The 26,667-nt window shown below is 42.7% G+C and overlaps 2 protein-coding genes across 8 annotated transcripts in view; both read right to left on the bottom strand.

Moving 5' to 3' along the window:
* The window catches only part of FAM151B (family with sequence similarity 151 member B), a 9,283-nt gene extending 8,616 nt beyond the window's left edge, over positions 1-667 (bottom strand). The window contains exon 1 of the mRNA XM_015615526.3: positions 651-667. Within this exon, the coding sequence (XP_015471012.2) occupies positions 651-667 (17 nt within the window). The remainder of the gene's footprint in view (positions 1-650) is intronic.
* Positions 668-728: 61 nt separating this feature from the next.
* Positions 729-26,210, bottom strand: ZFYVE16 (zinc finger FYVE-type containing 16). Of its 7 annotated transcripts, none has more exons than XM_015615074.3 (19): positions 26,068-26,207; positions 22,916-23,021; positions 19,728-19,836; positions 17,389-19,544; positions 14,172-14,268; positions 13,121-13,297; positions 12,185-12,333; positions 9,926-10,301; positions 9,205-9,327; positions 8,947-9,102; positions 8,150-8,374; positions 7,265-7,347; positions 5,297-5,401; positions 4,743-4,893; positions 4,476-4,556; positions 3,789-3,951; positions 3,324-3,429; positions 2,754-2,918; positions 729-2,494 (listed from the first exon to the last, which is right to left on the bottom strand). In XM_015615074.3, exons 3-19 carry the CDS (start codon positions 19,795-19,797, stop codon positions 2,333-2,335), a joined length of 4,545 nt encoding a protein of 1,514 aa, XP_015470560.1. In that variant the 5' UTR covers positions 19,798-19,836; positions 22,916-23,021; positions 26,068-26,207; the 3' UTR covers positions 729-2,332. The 7 variants fall into 7 exon arrangements, with proteins under 7 accessions (XP_015470560.1, XP_015470562.1, XP_015470559.1 ...); XM_015615076.3 differs by lacking the exon at positions 22,916-23,021 and having other exon boundaries at positions 9,926-10,126; positions 10,238-10,301; positions 26,068-26,206; XM_015615073.3 differs by lacking the exon at positions 22,916-23,021.
* Positions 26,211-26,667: the final 457 nt, after the last annotated feature.

Genomic DNA, 26,667 nt, shown 5'->3' on the forward strand with positions numbered 1-26,667 from the left:
CTGCAGCCCGCGGCCACGACACCCCGAGCTCCGAACGGTGTAGCACGGGATGTGGGCAAGAGCAGGGGACGCACTCCTCAGCTGGGCCAGGGGAGCTCAGGGGGGACAGCAGCAGGAATTTCCCCATGGAAAGGGAGCTCAGGCCCTGGAACTGCCCAGGGAGGGTTGCAGTGCCCATCCCTGGAGGTGCCCAAGGAATTCCTGGATGTGGCACTCAGGGCTCTGGGCTGGGGATGGGGCACAGCTGGGACTCCCTGGGCTGGGAGGGCTTTTCGAACTTGATTAATTCCGTGATTGTATGTGTAATCCAGCTGTGTGTGTGTGTCCGTGCATGCCTTGCACACTTGCCAGGATGCTCAGGATGCTCAGGGTGCACAGCTGAAGCCCGCTTTTGGGGACAGCCCCAAATCACCCTGCGGCTCCCACAGCCCCCGGCCCGGAGCAGCTGCAGAGCCGGGCTGGGGGCCCCCAGCCCCACGGCAATTTAACCCCTCCTGGCCGAGGAGCGGCTCTGGCTGCCGGTAAAGAATGGAAATAAGCGCAGGGAAAGGGCGTGGGGTGTGCTGGAACAGCCCCAGCAGCGGGCCTGCCCAGCACTGATGGAACACCCAGAGCGATCTGCACCGTGTCACTGTCGGCCTGTGGCACACCGAGAAATGAATCCCATTTTTGGGGAAACATCAGGATTCCCAGAAAGCTGTAGAGACAGGACACACACATTCCAAATCTGTCTTTGTTTGTTTCCACTGTAGGTAACTTTATTGATCATTACTGAAAAGGAGTTAGTAGAGATTAAGTGCCAAGAGGCAGCTGTTCCTTCAGGTGCCCTTGCCCTGTCACAGACCCAAAACAATCTTCAGCCTCCAGCCTCAAGGGCCTGGGTGCAGCTTGTTTTCAACAAGGACAGGTTTTGTTCATACTGTGCGTGGGTTCAGCCCTTCTCCCTAATGTCAGCTTCTCAGGAGAAGTCAGCACAGAAGCTGCAATGCAGCTCAGTTCCATCCAGGGTAAGATCTCAATGCCTGAACCCTTCTAGGACTGGAGTGTTAAAGCACAGATAACAGCAGAGCAGATCAGGTTAAATTACAAATTGTTTTTGATACAAAAACATAAAATATCCCCTATTAGCATCAAGAAGGCATCCAAGTTTTAATACTCTCATTATAAAATTGTACCAGCATTTTTACTGAAAGCAATATAGATCTTGTATATATTTAGATTTGGTTCTGTTCTCGACAAGCAGTTGTGTGGCTGCTGCCAAACCCCCACTGCAGTTCAATGAACCTCAGTACAAATCACATGCATCACAAATACATAAATAGATCTAAATGACCCAGTATCAAAAATACATCCTATGCAAGAACCTCAGGTACAGTAAAAATCCAGTTTGGGTTGGAAGGGACCTTAAAGAGTTCTGACCCCACCTGCCACAGGCAGGCACAACTTCCACTAGAATCAACCTGTCCGTGAAAATTCAGACTTAATACATCTGTTCTCCCTGAAAGCAAAGGTAGCTACTAAAATGTGGAAAAAGCAGTAGACAGGAGCAGAAAAAAGACTGCAGAATTCTTGTCTGACTTATTGCTACATGTAGAATCCATCAATTCCATCAATCTGTTTTTTCCTAATCCTTGAAAGGTCAAATTGTATATGGAATTCTGAACACAGAGTAAAGAAAAAAAAGCACTTTTTATAAAAATAGCATCCATTTAAGTTAGATAAATCCTTATAAATACCAAAAGAAAACAGTTACTCTATAAAATATTGAGAGCATATGTTCCTGAAGCACCAGCATGACATCCCCAGGTTGAGGAGCTCAGTGAGGTGTTTATCCACACAGCCACAGAGTTCCCCCTGCGCTGCCAGAGCTGTCCTGGCACACGTAGGCAGCTACAGCAGGTCTGGTTTCTGAACCTCCCATGGCATGGAGACAGGTTTGGGCCAGCCCAGCTCCAGTGTTCAGCTCTTGCAGGGGAAAACACATGCAGAGATCACACAGAACCCCAGCAACTTCAGTAGCACTAATGTGAAGGCAAGAGACAAGATCCTATGACTTGGTGTTAGGTTACACCTACCAAGTGCTACAACTGTGTGAGGAGTAACAACACCTGCACCCTTCTGCACCTGTATTAAGTGTAAACTTTCAGAACTTCATGAACTACAACTCTTCTGTAGTAGAGGAACCAGAGAGGAGCAGAGGGGCTTTAAAAAAGCAGTTTGAAAAGCTATTAAAACATAACAGGTTTAGAAACTTTAACATTTTTAGTGTTTGTAGCATTACAACTTTGGTGTTCAGATCTAGCAAATCAGCATATGCATGTAATCAGCCTCATCAAAACAGGTGTTCTATAATGAAAAATACCAATTCCATTTTCAGTGGTAGAGCTGCAGGATCTGACATTCCACTGTGAATCACAGGAATCAGAGCACTGTCCAAGTCATTCAGGTAGCTCTGTGGAAGGAGGTGCCCACCAGATCCTGCTAAGTATTCAACCTAGGAGGGAAACACATTAATTAACACTTTTTCTATTAACAAGACTATGCAAAAAGTGCTGTATCACAGTAGAAGAATATTTCAGCTACCATAAAGTGAGAAATTAATGACTAAGACAGCTTCTTCCCCAAATGTCATCCTCAGCCTGAATCTTGGGTAGGGCAAAACTCTTGAAACATTCCTGGAGAGATCAAAGCTATTTACAAGGGAAGATAGTTCAATGGAAAAGGAGTGTATGCAATAAAAGTTGAAAGCTTACCGTGTCTGAGTCAATGGAAACTCTGAGTCCTATCTTATTCATCCCGTTATTTTTCAAGGTTTTAAGGTGAGGGCAAAGAGCAGTGCTGCAGGCAATGGCAATCTCTTTTGCAAACAGCTGGGGAACAGCACTGGAGAGTTCATGATCCTTTACAAAATAGTAAACCTGAGACCAGAGAAAGGGAAGGGCAGTCAGCAGCCTGGTACATCCCAAAGTTAGGAAAAAGAGTAGTTCAGGATCACGTAACACCGAGCAGGACAAGCTTTGATGCTTGTTTTTTGGCAAAGCACCCAAGTATTTCATCCACACAATCAAAATACATCAGGAACCATAGGAATGCCTGCATTAAGCATTTGCAGAGCTGTCACTGCTAACAAATTTTAGATTTTTTTCAGAGGAGAAAAATGACAGGTGTGTAAACTCACCAAGAAGCTGCAGAGAATTTTCTGCCTGGCAAGATGGCTACACATAAATCAGCTAATTTTAGTAGTATCACTTAGTACCATCACATAACCACTTAAATATTCAAAAAGCAATAAAAAAGGCTCAAGAACTATGTAATTCACTAACTTCAGTGCACTTCATAACTTTTCCCTCTCTTTTGAAGTCTCTGTATTGTGGTGCTTTTTCACTGTGAGTTCCTTCCATTGATTTTCCATCAACTGGGCTTATAATTCTATGGAAAACAATAGTATGATTAGTAATTTAAACAACATTCATAGTTTAGGTATAGTAACTTCTATGAAATAATATTTACCCATCCTTTAAGGCTATTTAAACAGCTTTACAACGAAATACAATACAGGACAGGCACTATGAAAATACAGATGGTACAAAAAGAAGTATCCTAAACAGGGAACTAACAGCTTTAATAGAAACTTAATCTTTCAGGTTTAGGACATAATAAACCATCTTTGGTATCACACACTTTCTGTCAAAACAGTACTTTAGACTAATTTCAAGAAACTAAAGGCAGATATTTGAAGATTGGAAGCAAGAATTCTCTGAGGTATCTGGGTTTGGTAGTACATGTACCCTTTGTTTGTTTCCTCTTCATTGTCTACCCAGCAAATATCTACATATTCTTTCACGTCCCCTCCATCCGTTTCTCCACAGGTTATTTTGAAGTCCTTTTTGTCTCTTAATGCCTGACGAAGGCTTTCCATTGTTTCTCGTGTTATTTGTACCATTAGCCCATCTAGAAGAAAACCAGTTAAAATTCCATATTATCCACAGGAAAAGCAACACAGCTTTTTATAGAATCTTGGCTTATATTCTACTAAGACCAACCATCTCCTACAGCTAATTAATAAATATACAAAAGTACTCCATCCCCCACCTACATCACTAAATGTTACATGAAAGAGGAAGAAAACATTTTTTTTGTCAACAGAACTCCAAGTAAAAGATAATTTTTAAGTTAATTTTAGATTTATTTTATTTTCATATATGTGCCATATATGTATTTCAGCAATAAGGCAATGAAAGTAGTTCCGTAAAGGAAAGACCTCAACTGATTAAACAGAGTTTAAATTTACAAGTTCTAAAACTAGTAAGTGAACTATTGTGTGTTTTTATGCAGCATTTGTTTGCAATAGGTTCAATACAAAATTAAAAAACCTGAAAAGAAATGTTTAGCTTTCTGAGGCACAAAGACCTTACACACGACTGCTGCTATTTTTTCTCAAGTCTCTTAAGAAGAGAACAGAACAAAACTCTTACCTTCAACTATGCTGGATTTAGCTAAAAATCCTGAAGATGTTTTTAAGGCTCCATTAAACACTACAAAACTTGCACCTGTAACTAAAAAAAGTAGGAAAGAAGTGAGCACCACTTCGTGCCACTCCAGTCAGTCATAACTGACATTAAACTTGCACTCCTCTTAAAACACAAATTAATGTAACACCAGAACTGCATTTTCTGTGCAGCATAACACTGAACTTCCAATTCTGCTCCAGAAATGTGATTTTTCTCCTCCAGACCTCTTACCTTTCCTGGGCTGTCCCGTGGCACTGATGGCCTGTGTGTGATAGTGGCCCTGCTTGTTCTGCACACACACCAAGTGAGAGTCTGCTTCAGTATTGAAACTGGCTCCAATGCTAATTACATGTTCATTAGAGGAACTGATCACCTTCATCACCTGTCAAGACAAAATTTGTCATTGCACTGATAAATCTCACTAAGAGGGACTTTTTGGTTCTTTTTTGTTTGGGTTTTTTTAATTACTAAGCAAAACATCATCATCAGAAAATCTGTAAGAGAGAATGTTTGACCACACACGTTAAAAGATTTTGAAGAAACTGCTGTTCTCTCAGTACTTACCAGCTACATTAAATCTCAACTCCTCATTATCCACCTTCCAGCATATCACAGAAGGAAGTGTGTGCTCAGGTAATTGCATGCCCTTCCCATTACACATTTAGGTCAGTGTAAAGTTCAGAGAGGGTTTTTTCAAAGAGCTGATGGTAGAGGTGTGACTGATATTACACAAAAAATGGAGACTAAATCAGGTGGATTAGGAAAGCTAAGATGGGTGTGCTCACCTCATTATACTTCCTTAGAGGTATTTTAATACAGCTTCTTCCCATTTCCACATGAACAAACAGGTTGTCTATGGTATGCAGAGTATACTGGTAATTTCTAAGGTCCTATAACAGAAAAAGGTATTGTTAGCAGACAATTAACTATTGTTTTCTTAACTTTTCTTTACCTTCATCACTTAGAGATGTACTCTATACATCTCTAGGACTTCTAGAATATAGTAATATTCTGAGTGACTGAAGGATCCCTTTGTGCCCACCGCATGTATGTGACAGGCACCTCAACTTTAACAAATTCATAGCACTGACAAATTAGCTCTAATCAATGAGTCATTTACTCCATGGCTACTTCATACACTAGAATGTATTAGATTCCCAGTGTTCCAGGGGAAGAAAAACTTCAACGCCCTCCCTCTCTGAGAGAAAGTGAAGCGTGGAAGCCACCCTCCAGATGAGTCTCCTTCCAGGCTCACAGCCCCTACAGCTCTACCTTGTTGATTTACAGATTAAATACTGCACCGTTTCTTATCCCTTTCTGTGACAGAAGTAATCACCCATCGCCTCACCCTCTTCTGCAAAATTCTGTTTATTTCCAGAACAACAACATTAGGTATGAAATGGTCTCATTTGCTTTTACTACTTCAGCTGGAAAAAAATATGAAGAGGCTCTTTTCACCAGCTGAGCCAGGCAGTGAGAGCCTTCCTCCATCAGCACAGCTGCAGCAAGGAGGGTATTTACAAAAGCATCTCGATGCACTAAGGTTTCCATGGGACTGGCATCCAGCACTAAGGATGTAAATCACAGGTGCCCTTTGCCTCAGGCACTGGTGTGGGGAGAGGCTCTGCATGTTCTCTAGCTGAGCATCTCCAACACAGGTGCCAAGGCACCCCCAAGAGAACGTTTTGCAGTCATGCAGTGACTGAAACTGCTGCAAGGAGCACACATTGCCCCTGCCTGCTTCGGGCTGGCACAGCCATGAAAGGGCAATCCAAGTAACTCTCCTGCACCAAAAGAAACTCCACAGAAACCCCACTCAGCAGCAGCACAGCAGGAAGGCTGCCCAGAGCCTGAGGGTGCGGTTACACATTGGCACATCATGGGTTAGTGTGACACTCCTACAAAAACAAAAGGGCTGCTCTTACATGGGGCACCTCCAGCTGATTCCTTACACTGTGATCTGCACACCTGTGCTGGCAAAAAGGAAAAAGGGGAAAAAGGCTGCACTTTCATCTCAGCTATGATGGTCTCCAGACCCAGGAGAAGATGTAGTGATTGCCTAAATGAGACCTGCTCTGCTTTCCATGGCCTTGTCCTGAATGCTAGGATGGAAAGTGCTCAAAGTTCAATGTAAATATCAGAAGAGGAAACTGCTAGGATGGAAAGTGCTGGAAGTTCAATATAAGTTTCAGAAGAAGAAGGTTACTGGTCAGGAACAGAGGATTACTGGAATCTGAAATCAAATTATTTGGGTAACAGAGAAAGCTTCCACAAGGAGCAGCATGAATTCCAGACCTGACTTATGGTTTTGCCAAAAAGTCCTTCACAAAAGACACTCAAGCTGAATAACTATGGCAAGGTTAAGTCTGTCTGGCAAAGAAACTACTACTGCAGTTAGTCCACAGTATCTGCCTGTCAAGTGTTTCTTCACATTTAAAATTGTCAGGTTTAATCCAGAATCCCTGCACCACAATGATGCTCCAAGAGGAAAATGCACCTGAACAATGATGACCACCAGCATCAATGCAAATGCCAACTTCTCCCTCACTCATTAAAGGCCATTTTTCACTACCAGAACTAATGCATAGTAATATAAGGTGAAACAAACAGCTTTTTTAACTTCCTCACCAGTTCTAAGTCAAATACGAAGAACAAAACATTAGCTCTGCTTTCAAGATTCAGAATTTGTTTGGAGGATACTTCATGTAATTTTGACTACAACAGGAAGGGAACATAATAAAGCATCTACTCACAACAAGTAGATTCATAATTGTGCGTCCAATTTCTCCGAAGAGTGGCTTCCGGTGCCTGACACTTACCACAGGAGTTGGATAGGCTAGGAAATAAAAAGGTCATATTTACCTACCAACAAGGCTAAAACTTGCTATTCCAAGTAGTTTTACAGTTTTTTTCAGCTATAACCTGTCTCTAAATCTCAGTATCTGACCAGCTGAAGGAAGCAGAGCCCCTCTCTAATTCTCAGCCACTGTGTTGTTCCCCCCACCACCCAGGGTTATATCTGACAAAATTGGTTAAAAAACACAAAACACAGCAAGTGGTAACCCAGCAGCTGCCACCCTTGTCACCACGCAGACAGCTGGAGACAGAGGTGCAGTGTGGGCTCCAGAAATCCACAAACAGGTGATGGGGACGTGTTTACAGACCTGCAGCTTATACAGTGGTGGGCTACAGCCATTTATATGCCTAGGTTTTCCAATGTACTAATAAGTTATCCTTATAAATGATCAATACCTTTATTCAGTTCATGGAGCAGTAATATTTTGCCAATATAATTAACTCAAATAATTTAATTAAAATAACCATTTTATTAGAGTGGTAACCCGGGCTGGTGAACATCCCTTCAAACATTTCTCCTACAACCAAAAAAAAAAAACATCTTTGTATTTTACTGTCAGTTTTGGTTTCTTAGCTTTCTCATCTGCTACGAGGGAAAAAATAATTAAAAAAGTCTAGCAGGACAATGAACATTCCCAGGTGGCTCCACATGTTGGGCTTATACAAGTGTAATATAAAACACTGCAAAGATGATTTTAAAACAGCTTGCTTGTCCAAAAACTACTTGTATTTTCCAAAGGAAACTTCACATTTATACAGCTACTGAAACCATTAAAACTTACCCGCATATTCTGCTCCCAACCTCAACATCAAACGGATTGGAAACACTTTTGCCCAGGGTATTTCCAGCTTATGGATAAGAATGCCACAAAGAAAAGGGTTATCTGGTAGAATCTGATCATCAAGTTTCTGAAAAGTTGGTGAAACAAACAGGAATCCTCCATGCTCTTTGTTGCTGAGAAAGTTTTCTGTAAAAGTAATGTTTTCCATATTTTTTATGAACCTTCCTGTGGAAAGAGGAATGGAGAGTGAGTGTTTACTGATTTGGGTCACTCCCACTTCAGTGGCAAAAGAACTTCTCTAAGCAGTGACCTCTGACAGACTTGCAAGCTTTTATCTCACATCTTCCTGAAAACTGTCAGGTATCTAAACCCACAGAATAAAAGCCCTGTCCTTCATCACCAATGAACCTGACTATGAAACTAAATTTCTCCAAACAAATGCCAAAATTCCTAAACACATCGATTGATGAGTTTTGATCAAGACCTAAAACATTCACAAGTACTGTACTTCTACAAATGAAGTCCTAAAAACCATAGGCAGAAGGGCTCATACCCAGAATCTCCACCACAATATGACTAAACAACAAAAAACCCTGCAAACAGGATGCTTACAGAAGTATATGAAACAAACATAAATTCTTTTGTTTCTGTTATTTACAACTCTACTCTAACACTGCAAGCTCTTTCAACAGAATCATTAGATAAATAATTCTAGAAAAATAACCTATCAGCTTTAGGTTTTAAAGATCAGCAAGAACATACTACACAAGAAAAAGTTAGACATTAAAATTACACACCTTTCATTCCATCTTTATAGATGTCAAGAAATAATTTGAATATTTCACTAGGGAAAACATCTTCATCTGGCAAGCGCTGCAACAGAATGACAATTTCTGCCTGACCCAAACCATGCAGTCCATTTGTTGAGAAGCACCAGCACTTATCTGAGGAATCTTTAAAACAATAAGATACCACAGTAATGCTGTTTTACATACAGAAAAGAAAAAAAAAAAAAAAGGCTTGATTCAATGGAAAAGAAAACGTGAGATACTTACATGTTATTAGCTTCACATTGACAAGCAAGTTTGCATTTAGAATAAAAGTCAATGGATGAGGACTTCCTTCCCCAAGCAGCAGGGTGACCTTTTGGTGAAATGGATGTTCCTCCACCAGAAGATCTAAATACATTAACACGTGATACAGTTCATCATACCAGCCAATGACCCAAACCAAGAATCAGTTCACTGTGTGACACAGTCATCCCATCCTCCTGCTCTGGCAGTTATTCCCAAGACTGGAACAGCTACAGATCAACCAGGGAACAGCTTACCCTAAGATTCAAGGAACATGTAGAACTGAAGCACCAGCTTCTAACAAAGGTGCAAAGCAGGGATACCCTTTCTTTGGAAATCCCTGACTGAATGTGTGCTGACTCCTCATCCACAGCCTGATCCTGTCAGACACCTCTGATGGGCACTGCCACCACCATAATGCAATTAAGTGGTGAAGCATTCTTCTCATAATGTACTGATCTTGTTAAAAATGCAGTCATTACCCAACATTCCAGTATGCAATAAATAAATTACATGAGAATTATATTAAAATATAAGTTGCATGCACATGAGTCTGTATTTACAAGCCTGGGACAGTGGAAGGTGTCCCTGCCCATGGCAGGGGGTGGCCCTGGATGAGCTTTAAGGTCTCTTCCGACCCAAATGATTCCAGGATTCTATGAGTAAACATTAACAATTTTCTCAAAATGTTAGCAGGCTTTACCTTTCCCTTTTTCATCCAGTGCCAGCAGAAGCGGTGGCAGCTGATCACCATCAGGAAGAAGGCTGATCTCCCGTCGCACCCGGTTTTCTACCCCACACAGAGCTCTGTAACTTGAAGCAGTGACAGGCACATCCCGTGTGCTCTGACCCACTGAACCCGCACTGCTCTTCACAGCTGCTGCAGGGGAACGCTCCTCAGTCCCTAGAGTGACAGACTGGTAACTAGGTGCCACCTCTCTCTGGCCTGGACTGGCCTGCTGTGCACCATCTGAAGGGACAGAAGGATGCAATTCCTCCATTCTTGTAATCTTACCTACTTCTTCCTTCAGTTTTTGATTTACATCAGTTGCCAACTCATCTTCCTCTGGGTCTGTAGCCTGTGAAAAAGAAATAACAAAACAAAAATCTTTACTGTCTCACAACCAAGTAAACTTTCATTATTAGCACTCTAAAAGCAAAAAGAGAAAAGTCTATCACAAAAGTTGAGAATACATTTCCTCCTAATAAGAAGAAAGCCAGCAAATCTCTCCTAGATACTCTTCTTTGTTTTGTTTAGGTGTTACACGGGTGAAGATGCATAGTTAATTTATTTGCTTGATAACACAAACTAGATCAGCAGTTGAGTACTGCAAACATATTTCTACACCATTTCTGCTATTTTACTGATAGCTGAATATAGCTTTGCTCAGTCTGATTAATTTCCAGTTTGGAGTCAAACCCATACTGCTCCCCCAGCAAGACAGGTATGACAAGCCAAGAACACAGACACACTGGACTGTCAGCTGTCATAAAAATATAAAATGAAAATACCAACACCCCCCCAAGACCCCTCCAAAAAAAAACATAGATACACATTATCTTTCTTTAGACTTGCATCCTATATCCAGAGGGAAGATTTTGTCCATACAACAAGAAAAAACAGACAACTTTATGATTGCCCTGTAGCAGCTCTCCTTGAGTCCCTTCAGCTTCCAGCAAATCCTCCATTTAACAAATATGCTGCCACAAAATAAAAAAAACCCAAACCACCAACCCCAAAAGGAAGGCTCCACAAAAACACAGACAAAAACATGGCTAAATTGGCTAACAATAGACTTCTTCCCTGAATCTGCTTCCTGGTGTTTCATGCCATTTGGTGGTTTTGCCCTTGACAGCACCCTGTGGCAGCACTTTCAGGATTTTGTGCTGCCTTTGCTGCAGAGCTGCACTGTGCTGGTTTTGTCTGAGCTTCTGAGGCTGCACAGGAGAACTATCTACTAATTGTCTTCCACTTACTTTGTCCATGCTGCTCTTAGCTTTAGACACTCTTCATCTTCTGCAAGTGCAAATACCCTACTCTTTCCCTAACATAAGAGAAAAAAATCAAATATTTTGATTCAAATCAAATCAAGAGCTGATTACTCCAACTCTTTTGCTTTGATTACTACAATTCTTCATGAGTAAAACCTGATTTAAATGCTGTACACCTGATAAGTGTTCAGATCATCTATATGCAAATAAAAATGATCTGTTTTTTAGCTTTAACAATATATTTTAAAAACTCTTGAGTGCTGTGAGAAGCATGGAATTTAGATTATTACTTTAGGCAGTGCTTCAGTGCTATGTTTTATCTTAAAAAGGCTTCACCTGAGGAGCCTCACTAAGCCTTTCCACAGCAAACCTATACCCCTTCTTTGGACTTTTCTTTTAAAGGGCCATTCATTCAACAGTATGCATGTGACTCATGATAAAAAAAAACAATCCCCCTCTCAGTTCAATATTAGTTCACACTAGAAGCAATACACAGATTTTGTTGCACCCTATAATGTAGTATTGCAGGGCATTAAGCAACTTGGTTATTCTAATGCATCAGGGGAACTATAGCAGGCCACTGGAATAAAAACAACTACAAACCTGTACTATAAGTATGTTGCTAATGACAGGCTTAAGAACTGTGCCTGAGGTCACCTTCACAAAAGTGGTTCATCAAACATTGTGTACAAAAAAACCTGCTTTGGTAAATTTTCAGCCCCTCCAGTTTTGAAGTTCACAGACACCTCAAACCAAACAAGGTTTTCCTTTGAAAACTTTGCTTGGTGCTACTCAAATTGAAAATCACTACAATGTTTTTCGACCCAAGGACTTCACAGCCCCTGCCAAAAATACTGTCCCAGATTCCAAAGGCTGTGAATCAGAAGTCATGGTGTGTAAGGGGTGCCACACAAGGCAAGCAAAGGTGTCCCAACAGGTAACTGAGGCAGGTAAACCATCCGACTCCTACCGCGAGCATCTCTGGCAGGTCCGTGGTCACTGGGCTGGAGTCCTGCGACCTCTTTGCTCCTGAGGACAGCTTTGCTGTGTCTGCCACTTCCCCGTTTGGCAAAATACCATCTGCAAACCAAACCCTCTTCTGCTCTCTGGGACAGAGCCCTGCGACAGGTTAAAACAACAGCTCTGCATTAATGCACTGCTCCTGTAGCTGCAAGGGACAAAAATGAAGCCCCTTCTCCAAACCACATGTACAGACAATCTGTTCACTGGAACCAAGCACAGGCAGAGCCTGACATTAGCCAGTCTCCAATCAGGCAAATACACACAACAAAATCTCTCACTTGCAGAGGAAGCTGCCCTGCTATACTTAAGTCTATCAATTCATATTACAGAAGGCTACTTCTTCTATCATCTCTCTGTAGTGACATAAGACTGAAATAAATGTGTTTCACAACTAAAAAATGAAATACACTCTAAAGAAGTTGATTTATCGTGTTATTTGAAAATGTATTTACTTTGAAAAAGGTCAGATCTTTAACAAAAGTGGAACAAAGACATTAGTTCACCACTAATCATTTACACAGAGAATGAACCTTTGCTCCTCCCTTGTAACTTTTCCCTGAACAGTTACTTTTTGTTTTTACTCTTAAGATTGGCAGTCCAACACAAGCCAGAGATCTCTGAAGACATTATAAAATGAACAGCTACACAAGAATATTTAGAATATAAACAGAGAGGGCAATGAAAAAAGTAACACCCACATTTCGTAAGTGGAGATTAAGGACCAGCTTGGGCCTGGCACCAAACCTGGGAAGTGAAAGTGTTTACATTCAGAGTGTTGCTGTTTCACACAAAAAATACCAATGATAAATCCCAGGCATGATAAGCAACTCTTCCCAAAGAGACTCTCAAAGCATTAGATGTGTGTTCTATTTAGCATCTGTACCTTCAAGACCAGGTTGTTTAAGTGCTGAGACAGGCAACAGTGCAGATGGTGAAGGAGAGCTGGCACCACCAGGCATCTGGGCCTCCTCTACAGGTGGAACAACAGACGAATGTTCAGAGCAGACACTGGAATTGGGGACAGGACCAGTTGGACTCATCATCCTTTCAAATGCCTGTGCTAAAATAATGTGGTTAGTTTTTAAGATCACACAATTGATTAAATTTCATTTGCAGAGCAGATCTGTAGGTGGGTGGGGGTTTTTAGGCAGAGGCAGTGCACAGTTTGTGATCTGGCTATGAAAAATAAACACTCAAAACTGTTGTATGGAGGAAAAATTTATATTTATTTTCTACCTGCATAATTGCCTCGTTTCTCATGAGATAAAGAGACCTCCCCCTGTCCTCCTGGCAGCATTGCAGTGACTACATCACTGTGACCCCTGACCCTTGGGGCAAATACGTGTCACATCTGTCAGGCTCAACTCCTATGCCTATTAAACATCGGACATATTTTCAACTTGTTATTTACATACGCATCAACAGGACCTCTACTGTTTCTCCTGATGTTTTCATAAGCATCCATGGCTAGCTTCCCGTTAAGAAAAGGTTATTTGATGAGTCATTTACTGCAGCCCTGGTAAGTGACTTGTAAAAACACCAGGACAGGAAGCAACATAAAGTGGGCAAAAAATGTGTGAGAACAAGCAGGGATGTGGCCTTTAAACACGAAGAGGGCTACTGTGGAGGGAGGGTAACTTCTGCTAGGTTCCTGTCACAGATGACTCAACAGGATAAATTGTATTCTTCTATAACTTCCTATTTAGTCCTATGGAGTTAAAAACCAATTTTATTTTTTTTAATAAAAAAAATAACCAACTTGAGACTCAAAGGAAGAACTGGAATCCAGCTATGAGGTACAATTATTCTCTTTATCCCTCCATCTCAGCAAAAGGAAAACCTACACCAATTAAAGTAATCAAGCTCCCCAGAAAGAACAAAGGTTTAAGAGATATTTCAATAGTTACTGCAATTACTCAAAAAAACCTTTTTACCTTTATTAATATCATCATAACAGCCAGTGCAGACTCTTGCCTCCTTCTCCATGTACTGCAGTTTGCATTTTCGTTTGCAACAGCTACCACAAAAAACCTGAATCAGAAAAGGATTGCATTAAATATTACAGACATACTGCACAGCAAATTGCAAACTCCTCCAAAAAATACACTTGCTTCATTCTAAACCATCTTCAGCCTTGCACTCAAGCCTGTATCTCAATCCCTGACAAAGAAATCCTCAGAAAAAAAATAAACAAAGAACAAAACCCACAATATACACCCAGCAGAAAGCAGCAACATAGAGGACCCAACTGAAGTGATATTAAAATCCTTCTCTGGAGAGATGAAAAGAATTTCAGGTTGTACCACCTATTCACTCCTACTTTTGTGTGTCCTGTAAGCATTTAACTCTAAGCAGCAGTGCTAGGGCCAAGGGCTGAGCAGCAGAGCTGGACCTGCTGTGGTGCTTCAGGACCACCTGTGCAGCGCTGTGTGCTCACCACGGCTCCCAGGAAGCTGCCAGCAGTCTGCCAGACCTGGGGCTGCCTCCCCACCCTGGGACAGCAGGCTGCCCACAGCCCTCTCTGCAGGCTGCTGGCTGCCTCTCCTGCTCCCTCAGCAAGAACAAGCAGTGCTGCCTGCATGGGACAAGCTCCCTTCACTCAAGTATTTCCAAGGAACGCTGCTTTGGAAGAACAGAATATGCTCTTCTATTCCAACAGCGTATATATCCTGTCTATTTTTAAGCAGAAACAAGGGGGAAAGTGTGTCTCATTAGCCTGGACAACATCTACACAGTCCCATTCAAAGAATTATGTCTTCAGAATAGCTGGTGTTTTGCAAGAGTTGCCATAAATATCTGGAGCTTTTGTCACTTTCCCCTCTTGTTCTCTCAAGGATGATCTGCAAGTTTTTAACGAGTCACACCATTTTTAGCTATATGCAGACTCTGAAGCCTTTACTAAAAGGTCTTCTGAAACCCTTAAAGGTCTTCTCTACTCCTAATTGCTCCCAATCAAAGTGGATCAGGGGGGGTGGGAATCCAAAACAGTAGCATCATAGGAAAAAAGAAAGTTATTACAATGGACTCCTCTAAGCAGGAAAAGTCTTTGTAAAAGCACTGATCAGTGATTGATCAGTGTAATATGAGCTAAAAAAAGAAACTATTCCAGCTGCTTCTGGATTAGTGCCACAGGTAATCTACCTCAACAGGAAACACGCATGCTCAGTACATACATTAAGAATGTAATTGATGAGGATTAATTGCTAATTACTTATAATCCACTTCAGGGCCCCAAATGCCAGGCAGCACAATCCCCTGCAAGGAGTTTTCTCCCCATACCCTTGGTGACACTGGGACCTGCAGGGGATTGCAGGAGGATTAATCCTAATGCAGCTAAAAGGTGAAGGCAAGCTAAGGGACAGGAGAAAGGAGGTGAATAGCAGGTTGTTGAGCAAACAAACGGGTTCTGGTTGAACCAGAAAGAAGAAAGGTACCACAGCAAGAGATGAACACCTGGACAATGGAACTGCAAAGCTGACTGGCCTTGTGAGGGCTGCACAAGGGTGGGAGAGAACACAGGCACCATAACTTCACACCTCCCTCCAGTACAGATGCCAGAGTCCACAAATATTGCCATTTTATTGATAAAAAAGAGGTAGGATCATGGGAATCCATACAATTGTCTTCAGTCCACGGAGGACAACTGAATTCCTACCAGTTTTCCCTTATTTCCCAAGTGGCTGAACACACAACAACCAACAGCTTCACAAGGAATGTCTGATTTGAGATTTTTTTAAGACAAAAAAAAAGTTGCTATTAAAAAGACAAAAAGTCTTATGAGGCAGAAAGTTAAGCTGCACATTCAGAAAAGCTAATTGCCCAGCACTCCCACACCTGTAAGGTTCAGACAACCCATGCTGCCCTCACTCACTCTCCTAATGAAGAGACATTGTGATGCTCCCACTAATTACACTGCTGTTCTGCCAAGAGCCCCTCACAGTGTGACAGTGTGTGTGACACACTCACAGCTGTCACCAGGGTGACAGTGCAGGGTCTCCCATCCCCATCTCTAGACAAGGTGTGAGAGCTTCAAGGTGTGAGAATGTAGTCAATCAGTCTTATGACTAAAACAGAACCCACTCTGAAGGACTGCATTTTAAACCATGACAAAATCTCACCAGGATATTCTAGCAACAAGTTCAATGGCTTCCAGGCCAGCACAAGGAGTTCTTCATTTCCTGGACACTCCAGCTCACACCTACATTTTAGTTCACACTTGCTGCTGCTGAGTAAATGAGCATCATGCTTTGAATACACACTGCTAGAAGAGAGGTGGAAGGAAAAACCACCATGCCTTTCCAGGTGGTGCTTAACACTGGGGATGCAAAAATTTAGTACTGACACTAGTCTTTGCTCTGTCTCCACATCCTTAAAGCTTAGAGAGCAACACTGAATGGTGAGGTCATTATTGCTAGCATTTCCATTCATACACTAGTACAAGCCACAGTAGATTACAAGGGAATTCTGAACCGAGTATCAGCTTTGGCATCTCTTACTCTCTGTAGAAGACCTCAGACTGAAAAAAAGTTCTGCAGTTACTCACTTAGCTGGTGAATCACATACCTTTCCCCTGAAAATGAGTTCTTTAAAAAATGATACTTCTAAACACACTGGAAGACAGATTTAGACCATAAATTCCTTTGCATTGGTACCTCTGCTACAGCTCCTGAAAGAATGAAATCCCTTCAGGTTCATGGGCAGTGCTCTACAGTTATAGTCACTAGTAAAACCACTGGATTCTCATCATCACCACCTCAATTTTTTAAAACATAAAAAGTTAAGCTAAAAGCTCAATAACAGGCTGATTAAGTATGATTATGATGAAGCACTCCATCATCTCATCTCCCCTCCTCTGTGCAAAACACATCAGCCTAGCCAGTAATCTGTCTTATGGCAGCAAGAACATACTTCGTACTTCCTTTTAAACACAATTTTCACAAAAAAAGGTCATATGTTTCTTAATTAACATCAGCCTTTTTCAACAGTCTTTAGGTTCCTATGGAAGGAAAATAAAATCTGGTCTTTGTTAAATAATGTACTTTGAGCCTAGAAAACTTCTGTCTGTATTCTTTCCCTTCTCCATCTCGGTCATTCCTAAATCAGAATCTCCATTTCCTGTCAGCAGCACAGGGCCCCTCTCCAGTAACTCACCTTCCCACAGGCTCGGCAGTGGTGCCGTCTCTTTGTGAAGGTGAACTTGGCCTGGCATTTCATGCAGTTGGGTGCCTCTGAGTCCGGGACCCACAAGGGCTGTTTACACGGCAGAGCTGGAGGTGTTTTACGTGATTCAGTGCTTTCAGATGTTTGATTTCCTCCTTCAGAGCTGCTTTCCCCAAGGTCAGATTTATTACCAACATTTACACTGGTGTCTGAGGCATCAAGGGGAGCTTCCTGGGTATCAGAACCAGATTCCTGGTTTTCTCTTTCAAGTTCATTTATTCTGTTCAGTTGTTTCTGAGCAGCAGCTCCTTGGGAAAGGTGAGGCAACTGCTTTGGTCTTGCACCTTTAATACAAACATCAGAAGTCAGAGCTCCACTGCCACTCTCAGTCACTCCCTGACTGTGAGACATGCTGATTCCTGCTGCAGCTTCCACTTCACTGTTGGGAATAGATGCTTTAAGGTTACTATTAGTGCTCGTTATCTCCTCCAGTTTTGTTTGCCTAAGTTCTTCATTGACCTCTGTGAAATCCAGGTTGCTCAGATCTGTTAAATTCCCTCCACCTGCATCAGCTTCCATCAAGTCACCATCATTGTCTGAAGACTTCAACACACTGGACTGCAGACTTTGTCCATACAAGAAATCATCAAGCTCAGCGTCACTTATTAGAATATCACTTTTAATAACATTCTCCTCAAGAGTAAAGTCAGCCATAACAGAGCTCATGCTTTCGTCATAAAAAGTGTCCATACTGACATCATACGGCTCAGCTCCAAGGTCAGGAAAAGCAGAAGCAAAAGCTTTGATTTGCTGAGCATCACCATCATCAATGACATTCTCAGTACTGTACTTCTCTCCATCCCTACTTTTTTTTGCAATACTTTCATTGATTTCAGCTAAATCTTCCTGGCCATGCCAGCCAGTATTTTCACAGGACTCCCTGCCAGGAAGAGGAGTTTTAGACTCTCCAGCATTAACAGTTACAGTATCACTAATAACCTCTGCCACTGCGTTTTGAGGTAGAGGATTAACCTTTTCTTCTGTTTCAACTAATGACCCACATATGGTCACAGGAAGGGAAAGACAAGACAGAGATGTCTGGACATCCTCAGGTGACGTACACGAAGTGGAAACACAGCTTAATATCTCACTGCTGTTAAGTTCTTCACTATCTCTATTCTCTTCTGTGCCTTTCTTTTCCAATTCTACTTCAGCTCCTATTTGACACGAGGAAGCTGGTAAGACACCATTTCCAGGTAATGTTGCATTGCTGCTGTACAATGGATGCCTCTTTGGCAGATCTGAAGGCTTGGAATCAGCATTAGTTCCACTGTTTGGGTCTACCTTTCCTATGGCATTTCCTCCATGCACTTCCTTGGTTGCTGCAGAGCATGCACTGTCATCTTGTGGTTCAAAAGGCAGTTTTTCACAGGCTTTCTCATCTTTGGGACTGTGTTCTTTCAAGCTCTGGGATGTTACAGTGACACATTCAGTATCCAGGGCTGCAGTTTGCTCGGGGCGGTTGAGTACTTCATTGCTCTTGACAGGTTCTGTCCTATGTTGATCATCACACAGACTCAGGACTGTTCCTGCTGCATAACTCTCCGATTTTAAAGCGAAATTATTGATTTTCTGTGTTGTAAGATGCCCTGAATCTTGTAACACCACGTCCCCATCACTCTGCTTTGCGCTGGCACTGCAGCCAGGTGGTGTCACACACAGAGGAACAGGGACACAAGACACGCCACAGCCAGCGGGCCCCTGGCTGCACTGGAAGTCATCCGGCTGCAGCTGCTGAGTCCCTTCGTGAGCAGCCACTGGGTGGATTAAATTCGCTGTGTCACTGACAAGATCACACACAGGTATGCTGCACCTGCCCAGGTTCAAAGCCTGAGTTTCATTTACGGGACCACTGCTCACAGTGGACAAAAGGTCAGGTCCAGCAACACCCTTGTCTTTGGGTGGTGAGTAACTGAGCACATCACCTGTGCCTGCAGGGGCATGGAGAGAGCTCTCCTCTGGGGCAGGACATCTGGCAGCATCCTCTGGCAGCTCTGCTGTGGGGTGTGCATGCTCTAAGCAATCCAGGACTGAAGAGAGCTTTGAGTCATATGGATTTTGAGGTGTTGTGAAGCACTCACATTCATCTATTTTAAGCAAGAAGAGATCAAAAGCAAAGTTTATAAGACTCCTCTCCTTCCACAGTGTACTCCCTCTCAATCCCATCTATTCATCAATACAAGCTTTTACTTAGCAGATGCTACTTTCAAACTCCATGGTAACAGTCATTTGACCATGTACTTCCACGAAAAGGCAGTGCAGAAACCAACCTGTATTCTGCTCAAATTCATCAAGCAGTTTGTCCAAGTCACAGACTGCAGCTTTAAAGTAACTGTCCATTCTAGTCACAGTTCTAATGAAGCTTTAGCCTTCTTAAACCTACAGAGAAAAACACAGCATTTAATTCAAAGCATTTTTTGTTTACAAAGCCCAAGTGTTCATATTAGACACCAGCTCATATGAGGTATTTCTTTATTTTTATTAATACTTTGTTCTCTCACCATGTAAACAAACCCTAAACACAAAGAGGGCTGCAGCCTCCAAGTATTCTGGATATGCTCAGTGTATTCAGCACTATGAACAATACACCCCAAATTCACTTCATATAGCAAAACTGAGGCTACTTATAAAAAAAAAAAAAAAAAGCATCTGAAAGCATCTGCTATGGCATTAAAATGTAAGCAAGTTTAAAATCTGAAGGAATATTAGGACCTTCTAGTCTGACCCCATAAACATTTTACACTGCACAGTTCACAGGCAAAAAACAAAACAGGCCATCATTATCTTTCAACACAATTGAACTCTGTACATAATAATAATAATTAAAAATACAACATGGCAATTCAGCTAATCATTTCTGTTCCACTCATAACACATAAATAACTACACTTCTAAGACCCCAAGAACATAAAACTCTTATTTTAGACTTACCAGCCCATCAGAAGGCTATTTATTAATCAATCACATTCCCCACACCCCATAAACACTCTGTTTTATTTGTTTAATGAACTTTTCCTCAATTTTATACCTTTCTGCTCTCTCAGACTTGCTTTCCAACTGCACATCTTTTTCAATGTCTGAACACCCATAAAATGGTGTTCATAGTACCTATCAAATATCAGTATTTACAGTTCATTTGAGCAAACTGAAGGATTGAGATCCATTTAGTCTAATGTCTGTAACCTACACCTGCAGAGAGCTGTCCAGTTTCCCTCTGCTTTTATCAGTGCAGTCAGCCCCTGCACTGGCTGACTTCACACCCTGCCCCAATGCCACTGTGTTCTGACCACCAGTAATGCCCAGTTGTTCCTCTAAAAGCTTAGAGCCCAGACAAATACTTAAACCCTCTCACACGCTCATACCACCCTGCAGCTACAGATCTAGATTCCATGCCTTACCTCCCCGGCTAAGCTCTAAGGTTTCCCCTCCCGAATAGCTCAGATGAGGAGCTTTAACCCAGGTTAATATGTAACTGTTCACCACATGTGATGCAATTATTAACCACTTTAATATGCATGGCACAAGAATGCTTTAAGGCAATGTCCAGTGAAAGCGTAAGAAAGGTGAAACAAATACGCATTTAACATTGTGCCCGTATGTAAGCCAAAAATGAGCAATCTGAATATTTCACTGGTTTGATATCCATAGCCATCACTAGTCACACCCTAAAACAAGTCTCTGACAGTTGTCTGGAGGGCTGGAAGAGCAGCAAGCAGAGAGACTGGGTGCCCCTTCTCCTCACCCTCCTGAATACAGCTCTTTCCTGTAACAATCACGACCTCCCGGCAAGGAGGATGTAACAACATGAACTGGAAGTTATTTCAATTAAGAACCTCACACGATTAACAGCTTTTGGTGATTCACTGAGACACATCAAAGTGCACATCCCCTCTCTAAAGCACGTATCTGTGGACAGTCAATAGTCAGATAGACCACATAAACAAGAAATATTGAAGGGTTACAAGAAAACCGGGCATCAGAAGATGCGTAATGCTGATTTGTGTCCTCTGTAGGTATTTATTATACAGCCTCACCACATATCACAGACATCAATAACAACAGAAGTTTATGAAAAACAAAAACCTTTCCTATTTAAAACAAAACATATGGAGGAGAAGCAAGTAATTATTTCATCTACCTTTGTCTTTTACTTAAAAAGGCCTAGAAAATATTCATCGTGTTGCACTCTTGAGAGACACACAATAAATTCTGATTTAAGCACAAGGGCATTATTAGACTACAACACTATCTATTATTAGATTATAGTGCTAATTAGAAGGGTGCATTGATGCTATACAATGTTGGCCCACTGAACTCTCCAAAAAAGGGAAGAATTCAATGAAGAGAACTGCAGAACTAAAATCATATGCCAATATTTACATCTATTTAATACAGATTAACTCAATTCTACAGAGAGCTCGGAAAACTACCATACCTCAGCCTACCAATGCAGCAGTGTTGTTTTGTTTAGGTAAATCTGTTTATTAAATAAAATGGTTATTTGAATTGATAACGTATTTTGAATAACTAACCTAACCTTGAAAAAAACTAGCATATATATTATTCCTAATTTCATTACTGTTTCCTCAAATTTTTCATAGGCTTTCATCTTTTCTATAATAAGCCTACAGGCAAAAAATTAAAACCCACAACAAAATCAAAACTCCCAAAACAGGGCAGACCAGCAGTTACCCCTTGTCCCTCTTGCACCTCTCTGTCCTGACTCCATGTGCCTGCATCACCAAAGAATTGTAAAAACCTTCTAGTTCCTCATGTTTCAAATCCTCCTTCAGCAAGAGGAACGAGTTTTGTTTTCTGCTGCCTGGATTTGCCTGCAGCCTGTCCCAGTACTAACATGGATTAAAATGGATTAAAAGCTATGAGAAAGCTCTGGTGACACATTTTCATTAAATGGATGCTTGCTTCCCTGAGTGAAGGGTCTGGAGGAACCATGTGCTTTAGCAAACCGCATTTGTTCTGAGCCTATTTCTTTAAGACTTGTAACACAAGAATTACACTATATTCTAACAACAGAAACCAGGAGCACCAGCACTGGACACCTTTTTTAGGTAGGCACAACTGCTGTTTTCTGAAATTGTCTTTTAGAGCTCTGAATGAAGTCACTAGACACTCTAAACTGGTTCACAGATTATCATTTTTTTTAAATAAACTTAATCCTTATAAATTTATCTGAGGCACTAGGTCCCTAACAGTGCAAGGAGCCATACAACTTAAGGATCTCCCCAGCCCCATTTTATAGATTTTTGTTTTTAAACTTTTAAACAATATTTAAATCACTGTCTGTTAAAGACTATATGCTTTCAGACAGATTAAATAATAGATAAAGAAAGATAGATTAAATATTTAGGTAGGAGGAGACTTGAAGATAAAATAGCAGTCCATCTCAGATTGGGAAAATTATAATCAAAGCACAAAAGATACTAAAAAAAGTGCTTACTGGACGTGTCACTTCTCCAGATAAACCTTTGTTGTGTCTCTAAACAGGCCCATCTTAAATCTCCAACAAATGGTCTGACACACTCCCAACACAGCACCACACGGACCTAAGAAACAGAGTCAATAGTTCTACCACATTAAAAGTGTTAACTATTAACTGTGAAATGCAAATTCTGAGATCTTGATGACTGCACTGACTGAAAGTATGACAGGGCGTTTAAAAACACTTCATAGACTTCAACACTTCTTTTATACCCTTTATAAATTACTTATCCCTTCTAATGTAACAGGCACATATTCCAGAGTTCAAAACCAACATTCCACTGGGCATTTCTCAACACACTCTTATTTAAAGGAGAAGATAACACAAGGCTGCTGGGATACCGAGTGGCCAACTTGCAGGATGGATTGTTGGGGGTTTTTTCCAGACACACTCTGTAAATGGAGGCAGTTAGCAGTTTTCAGTGGTGGTAACTTGCAAAACAGAATGGACAGGTTAATTATTACCAAATAACCAATTCAAGGCCTGAAGACAAGCTACCTTTTGATGTCTAAGAACCCCTGAAAGCCACTCTCTGTAGTGTCCATACATATGGCACCACCAGACCTGCAGTTTATTACAGCTAATCTCCACTGCAGAGGCCAGGCCTGCTTTTACACAAAAATACTAAAACAGCCCAGCCTGGGGTTTAGAGGCAAAGGAACACACAAGCAGGGGCACAGGGGTCTCCCCTCTAGAGAGATGACCACAGGAGCCACCTCAACTCTGATCACCACAACTGCAGTCTTTTTGCTGGCTGCAGTTACGTTTTTTCAGCTCCATCACCTTGATTTAAATATAAGTCATTATATTTAGACAGAGCAGAAAGCTGTACCGAGGATTGTAAGAGGATTGAAATGGCTTTTTCCACCTTACCACCCCAGCAGCTACCACCAGCAGAACAAAGCCTCCAATATAAACACGACCACTAAGCACTAAGTTCACAGTGAAATGCTCATGGAGTACAGCGTGCCCCTTCTCCCACACTAAGGGTGATGTCATGATGAGTCTTGACTTTTCTTTTCATATACCTTTTATATATTCTCAATACCCTTAACAGACGTACTTGCAATTCTTTAAGCCTGATATCTTAATCAGGCTTAATAATCCTGGTATTCTACTAAGACAAAAGACCAAACATCCTAAAAGCCTCACAGTTGGAAGCCAGAAAACCTTGACTCTATTTTGAGAAACCAAGACCCCCATAAAAGACATCCTGTAAACTACGATTAGACCCATTTAAGAGAAAATATTTTAAAATAAAATTTTAAAAAACCCACCCAATAAATTTAAACTTCTCATTGAAACATCTTTGTTAAATATACCAATTTACAAAATCTATAAAATTGGATACACCATCTACCATATGTATGCATTTCAGCATATTCCACCTTGACAAATTGTTACGCCTTAAAAATCCTTATTAAATACCAGAATAGAAATCCTTTTATCCCTCACCCATGTCTAACTCTTAATTTTAAGACCAAGGAAAAGGCATCAAGAGTACTGAAGGAATTGTATTCCTTCTCAGCCCCCTCCCATGCCCCAACACCGTACACCCACACATAGGGCTGAGGCCCTATAGACAAAAAGTTTAAGGGAACACCTGCCCACAGAGCTCCTCAGCAACCAACCTGATGAAGAACCTCAGTACAACTGAACAAACACTGCATGAAAAATTCAAATAAAAACAGAAATTATTCTTGCTGAGCAAAACAACTTATTGTCCAAATCAAAATCTGAGGTGGCTGCTGCCACAGCAAGTTTAGGAACTGAACCATAGGGTGAAGACAAAAGCTGCAGAAGGTTTCAGACATATCAGGACAAGCTTACAGGACACAACACAACAAGCTGTCTGTCTAAAGAATACCATTCAGTTAGTTAAATGGAGTCTTATGAAGGACAGAACTCCACCAGCAGCGTAATGACCTTACCACCCTCAGCTCTATCCCACATCACCTTCAACTTGTGAAGACTTCCCTTCATCCATCCACCCACAAAACGCTACTCCTCTGAACTGAGAACAGCATTACTCACACCACCCAGAGATCCACAGAATCCCTGAATTATTAGGTTGGGAAGGTTCCTGTGGAGCTGCCTCAGCCCAGGCCGTGCCCAGCTGGGGCTGCCATGGCTCCACACAGGGACACTCCAGGCCCTCCCTGGGCAGCTGTTCCAGGCCTCTGCCCCTCCATGGACACAAGTTCTTCCTCCTGCCGGGCTGCCGCTCGCTGCCCTTTATTTTATTCTCGGCAGCGCCCGGCAGAGCCCGGCCCCGTCCTCTGGCAGCCCTCGGAGATGTTTGTGTGGATCCACGGGATCCCCTCTGGGCCTTCCCTTCTCCGGCCTGGCCGGGCCCGGCTCCCGCAGCCTCTGGAGCTGCTGCAGAGCCCAAATCCTCTCTGTGGCCTCCCCTGGGCCCGGCCCAGTAGATTCTTCTCTGGTGACAGCACACCGGAGCCAGAAAAGTGACCATTTCTGGCTGCCGGCAGTGTCCGGCACACCGGCGGTACCAGCAGCCGGGCCGGCTGGGGAGGAAGCGGGCGGCGGCCCCGGACACACGGCCCACACACACACCGCCTCCCGCAGCATTTCACCTCCTGACAGAAAATGGGTCTAGAGAGTGGGATTGCAGCAGGCCTGGCAGATCACTGCTCAGCGGAAACCACTGTTCCCCCAACATCCCATTTCCTCTGATTTGCATTATTTAATGAGCCCAGGTTTATATCAGACCACCTCGGTCACAGAGGTGACTGACACTGACAGCACCGGGCTCTGGCAGACAGCTGACCCCTCTGCCGTACTCCCCACAAGGTGTTAATGACCAGCTCTCTGCCACTACTGCTCGTATTTAAACACAGACTCAAAATGTTTTACACTCTATTAATGCCTGTAAGTGTACAGTGTAAGATTGCCCAATACACCCTACGTACCATATATGTATTCTAAATAAACTAAAAAAAATCTCATATATATTGCTTTGCATACCACATATATTCTCCATATACCCTATATAGTACTCTTTGTACATATACTGTATACAAAACCAAACAGAACAGTAGTAAGCAATAATACCACTAACACCCCCAAAACTCCGGGGGCGAATAACCCACCCAGGTAACCTCAATCAGAGGTCAGACTCCCACAGCCACGTCCCCCGACCTCACCCGGCCGGTTCGGGGCCGTCCCGGGGCCGTCTCCCCTCAGGGCCCGCCCCGGCCCCGCCGGCGGCTCCGGGCGGCGGCCTGGACCCTCCGCTGCGAGCACCGAGCCTGCGCGGCCACACCTGCGCGTGACGTCACGGACACCGCACCCATCCCCACCCTGCGCGTGCGCTTCCCGCCACGGCCGGCCTGGGGCGTGGCCTGGGGAAGGGGCGGGGGCACGTGATTGACGGACAGCGGGAGGGCGTGGCATGATTGAAGTGGGAGTGGTCGTGCTTGTAATTGACAGCTCAGAAGGGCGGAGCCTCTGATGGGTCAAAGCGAGGGGGCGGGGCCTACGCGAGGGGGCGGAGTCTCTCGCGCAGGTCACACCCCCATCTCTGTCGCGCGCCCCGCCGGCAGGGGGCGCCGCTCCCCCCCGGATCTCGTGATGTCACACCCTCATACGCGACTGAATGACGTCACTGCCGCTCCATCAGCCCCCCTCAGGCCCTGCTCCCGTGACATCACACCCACTCAATGACGTCACTGCCGCTCCATCAGCCCCCC

Source organism: Parus major, chromosome Z (genome assembly GCF_001522545.3).
Source record: "Parus major isolate Abel chromosome Z, Parus_major1.1, whole genome shotgun sequence".
Taxonomy (NCBI): domain Eukaryota; kingdom Metazoa; phylum Chordata; class Aves; order Passeriformes; family Paridae; genus Parus; species Parus major.

What these genes read in the sequence shown, in the direction of transcription:
- ZFYVE16 (XM_015615073.3), bottom strand. Translation starts at nt 19,797, where the DNA reads ATGGACAGTTACTTTAAAGCTGCAGTCTGTGACTTGGACAAACTGCTT. An exon ending in TGAATTTGAGCAGAATACAG is followed by an intron (nt 19,545 to 19,727) that starts GTTGGTTTCTGC and finishes TGCTTAAAATAG; the next exon opens with ATGAATGTGAGTGCTTCACA. An exon ending in CTATAAAGATGGAATGAAAG is followed by an intron (nt 8,375 to 8,946) that starts GTGTGTAATTTT and finishes CTCTTTCCACAG; the next exon opens with GAAGGTTCATAAAAAATATG.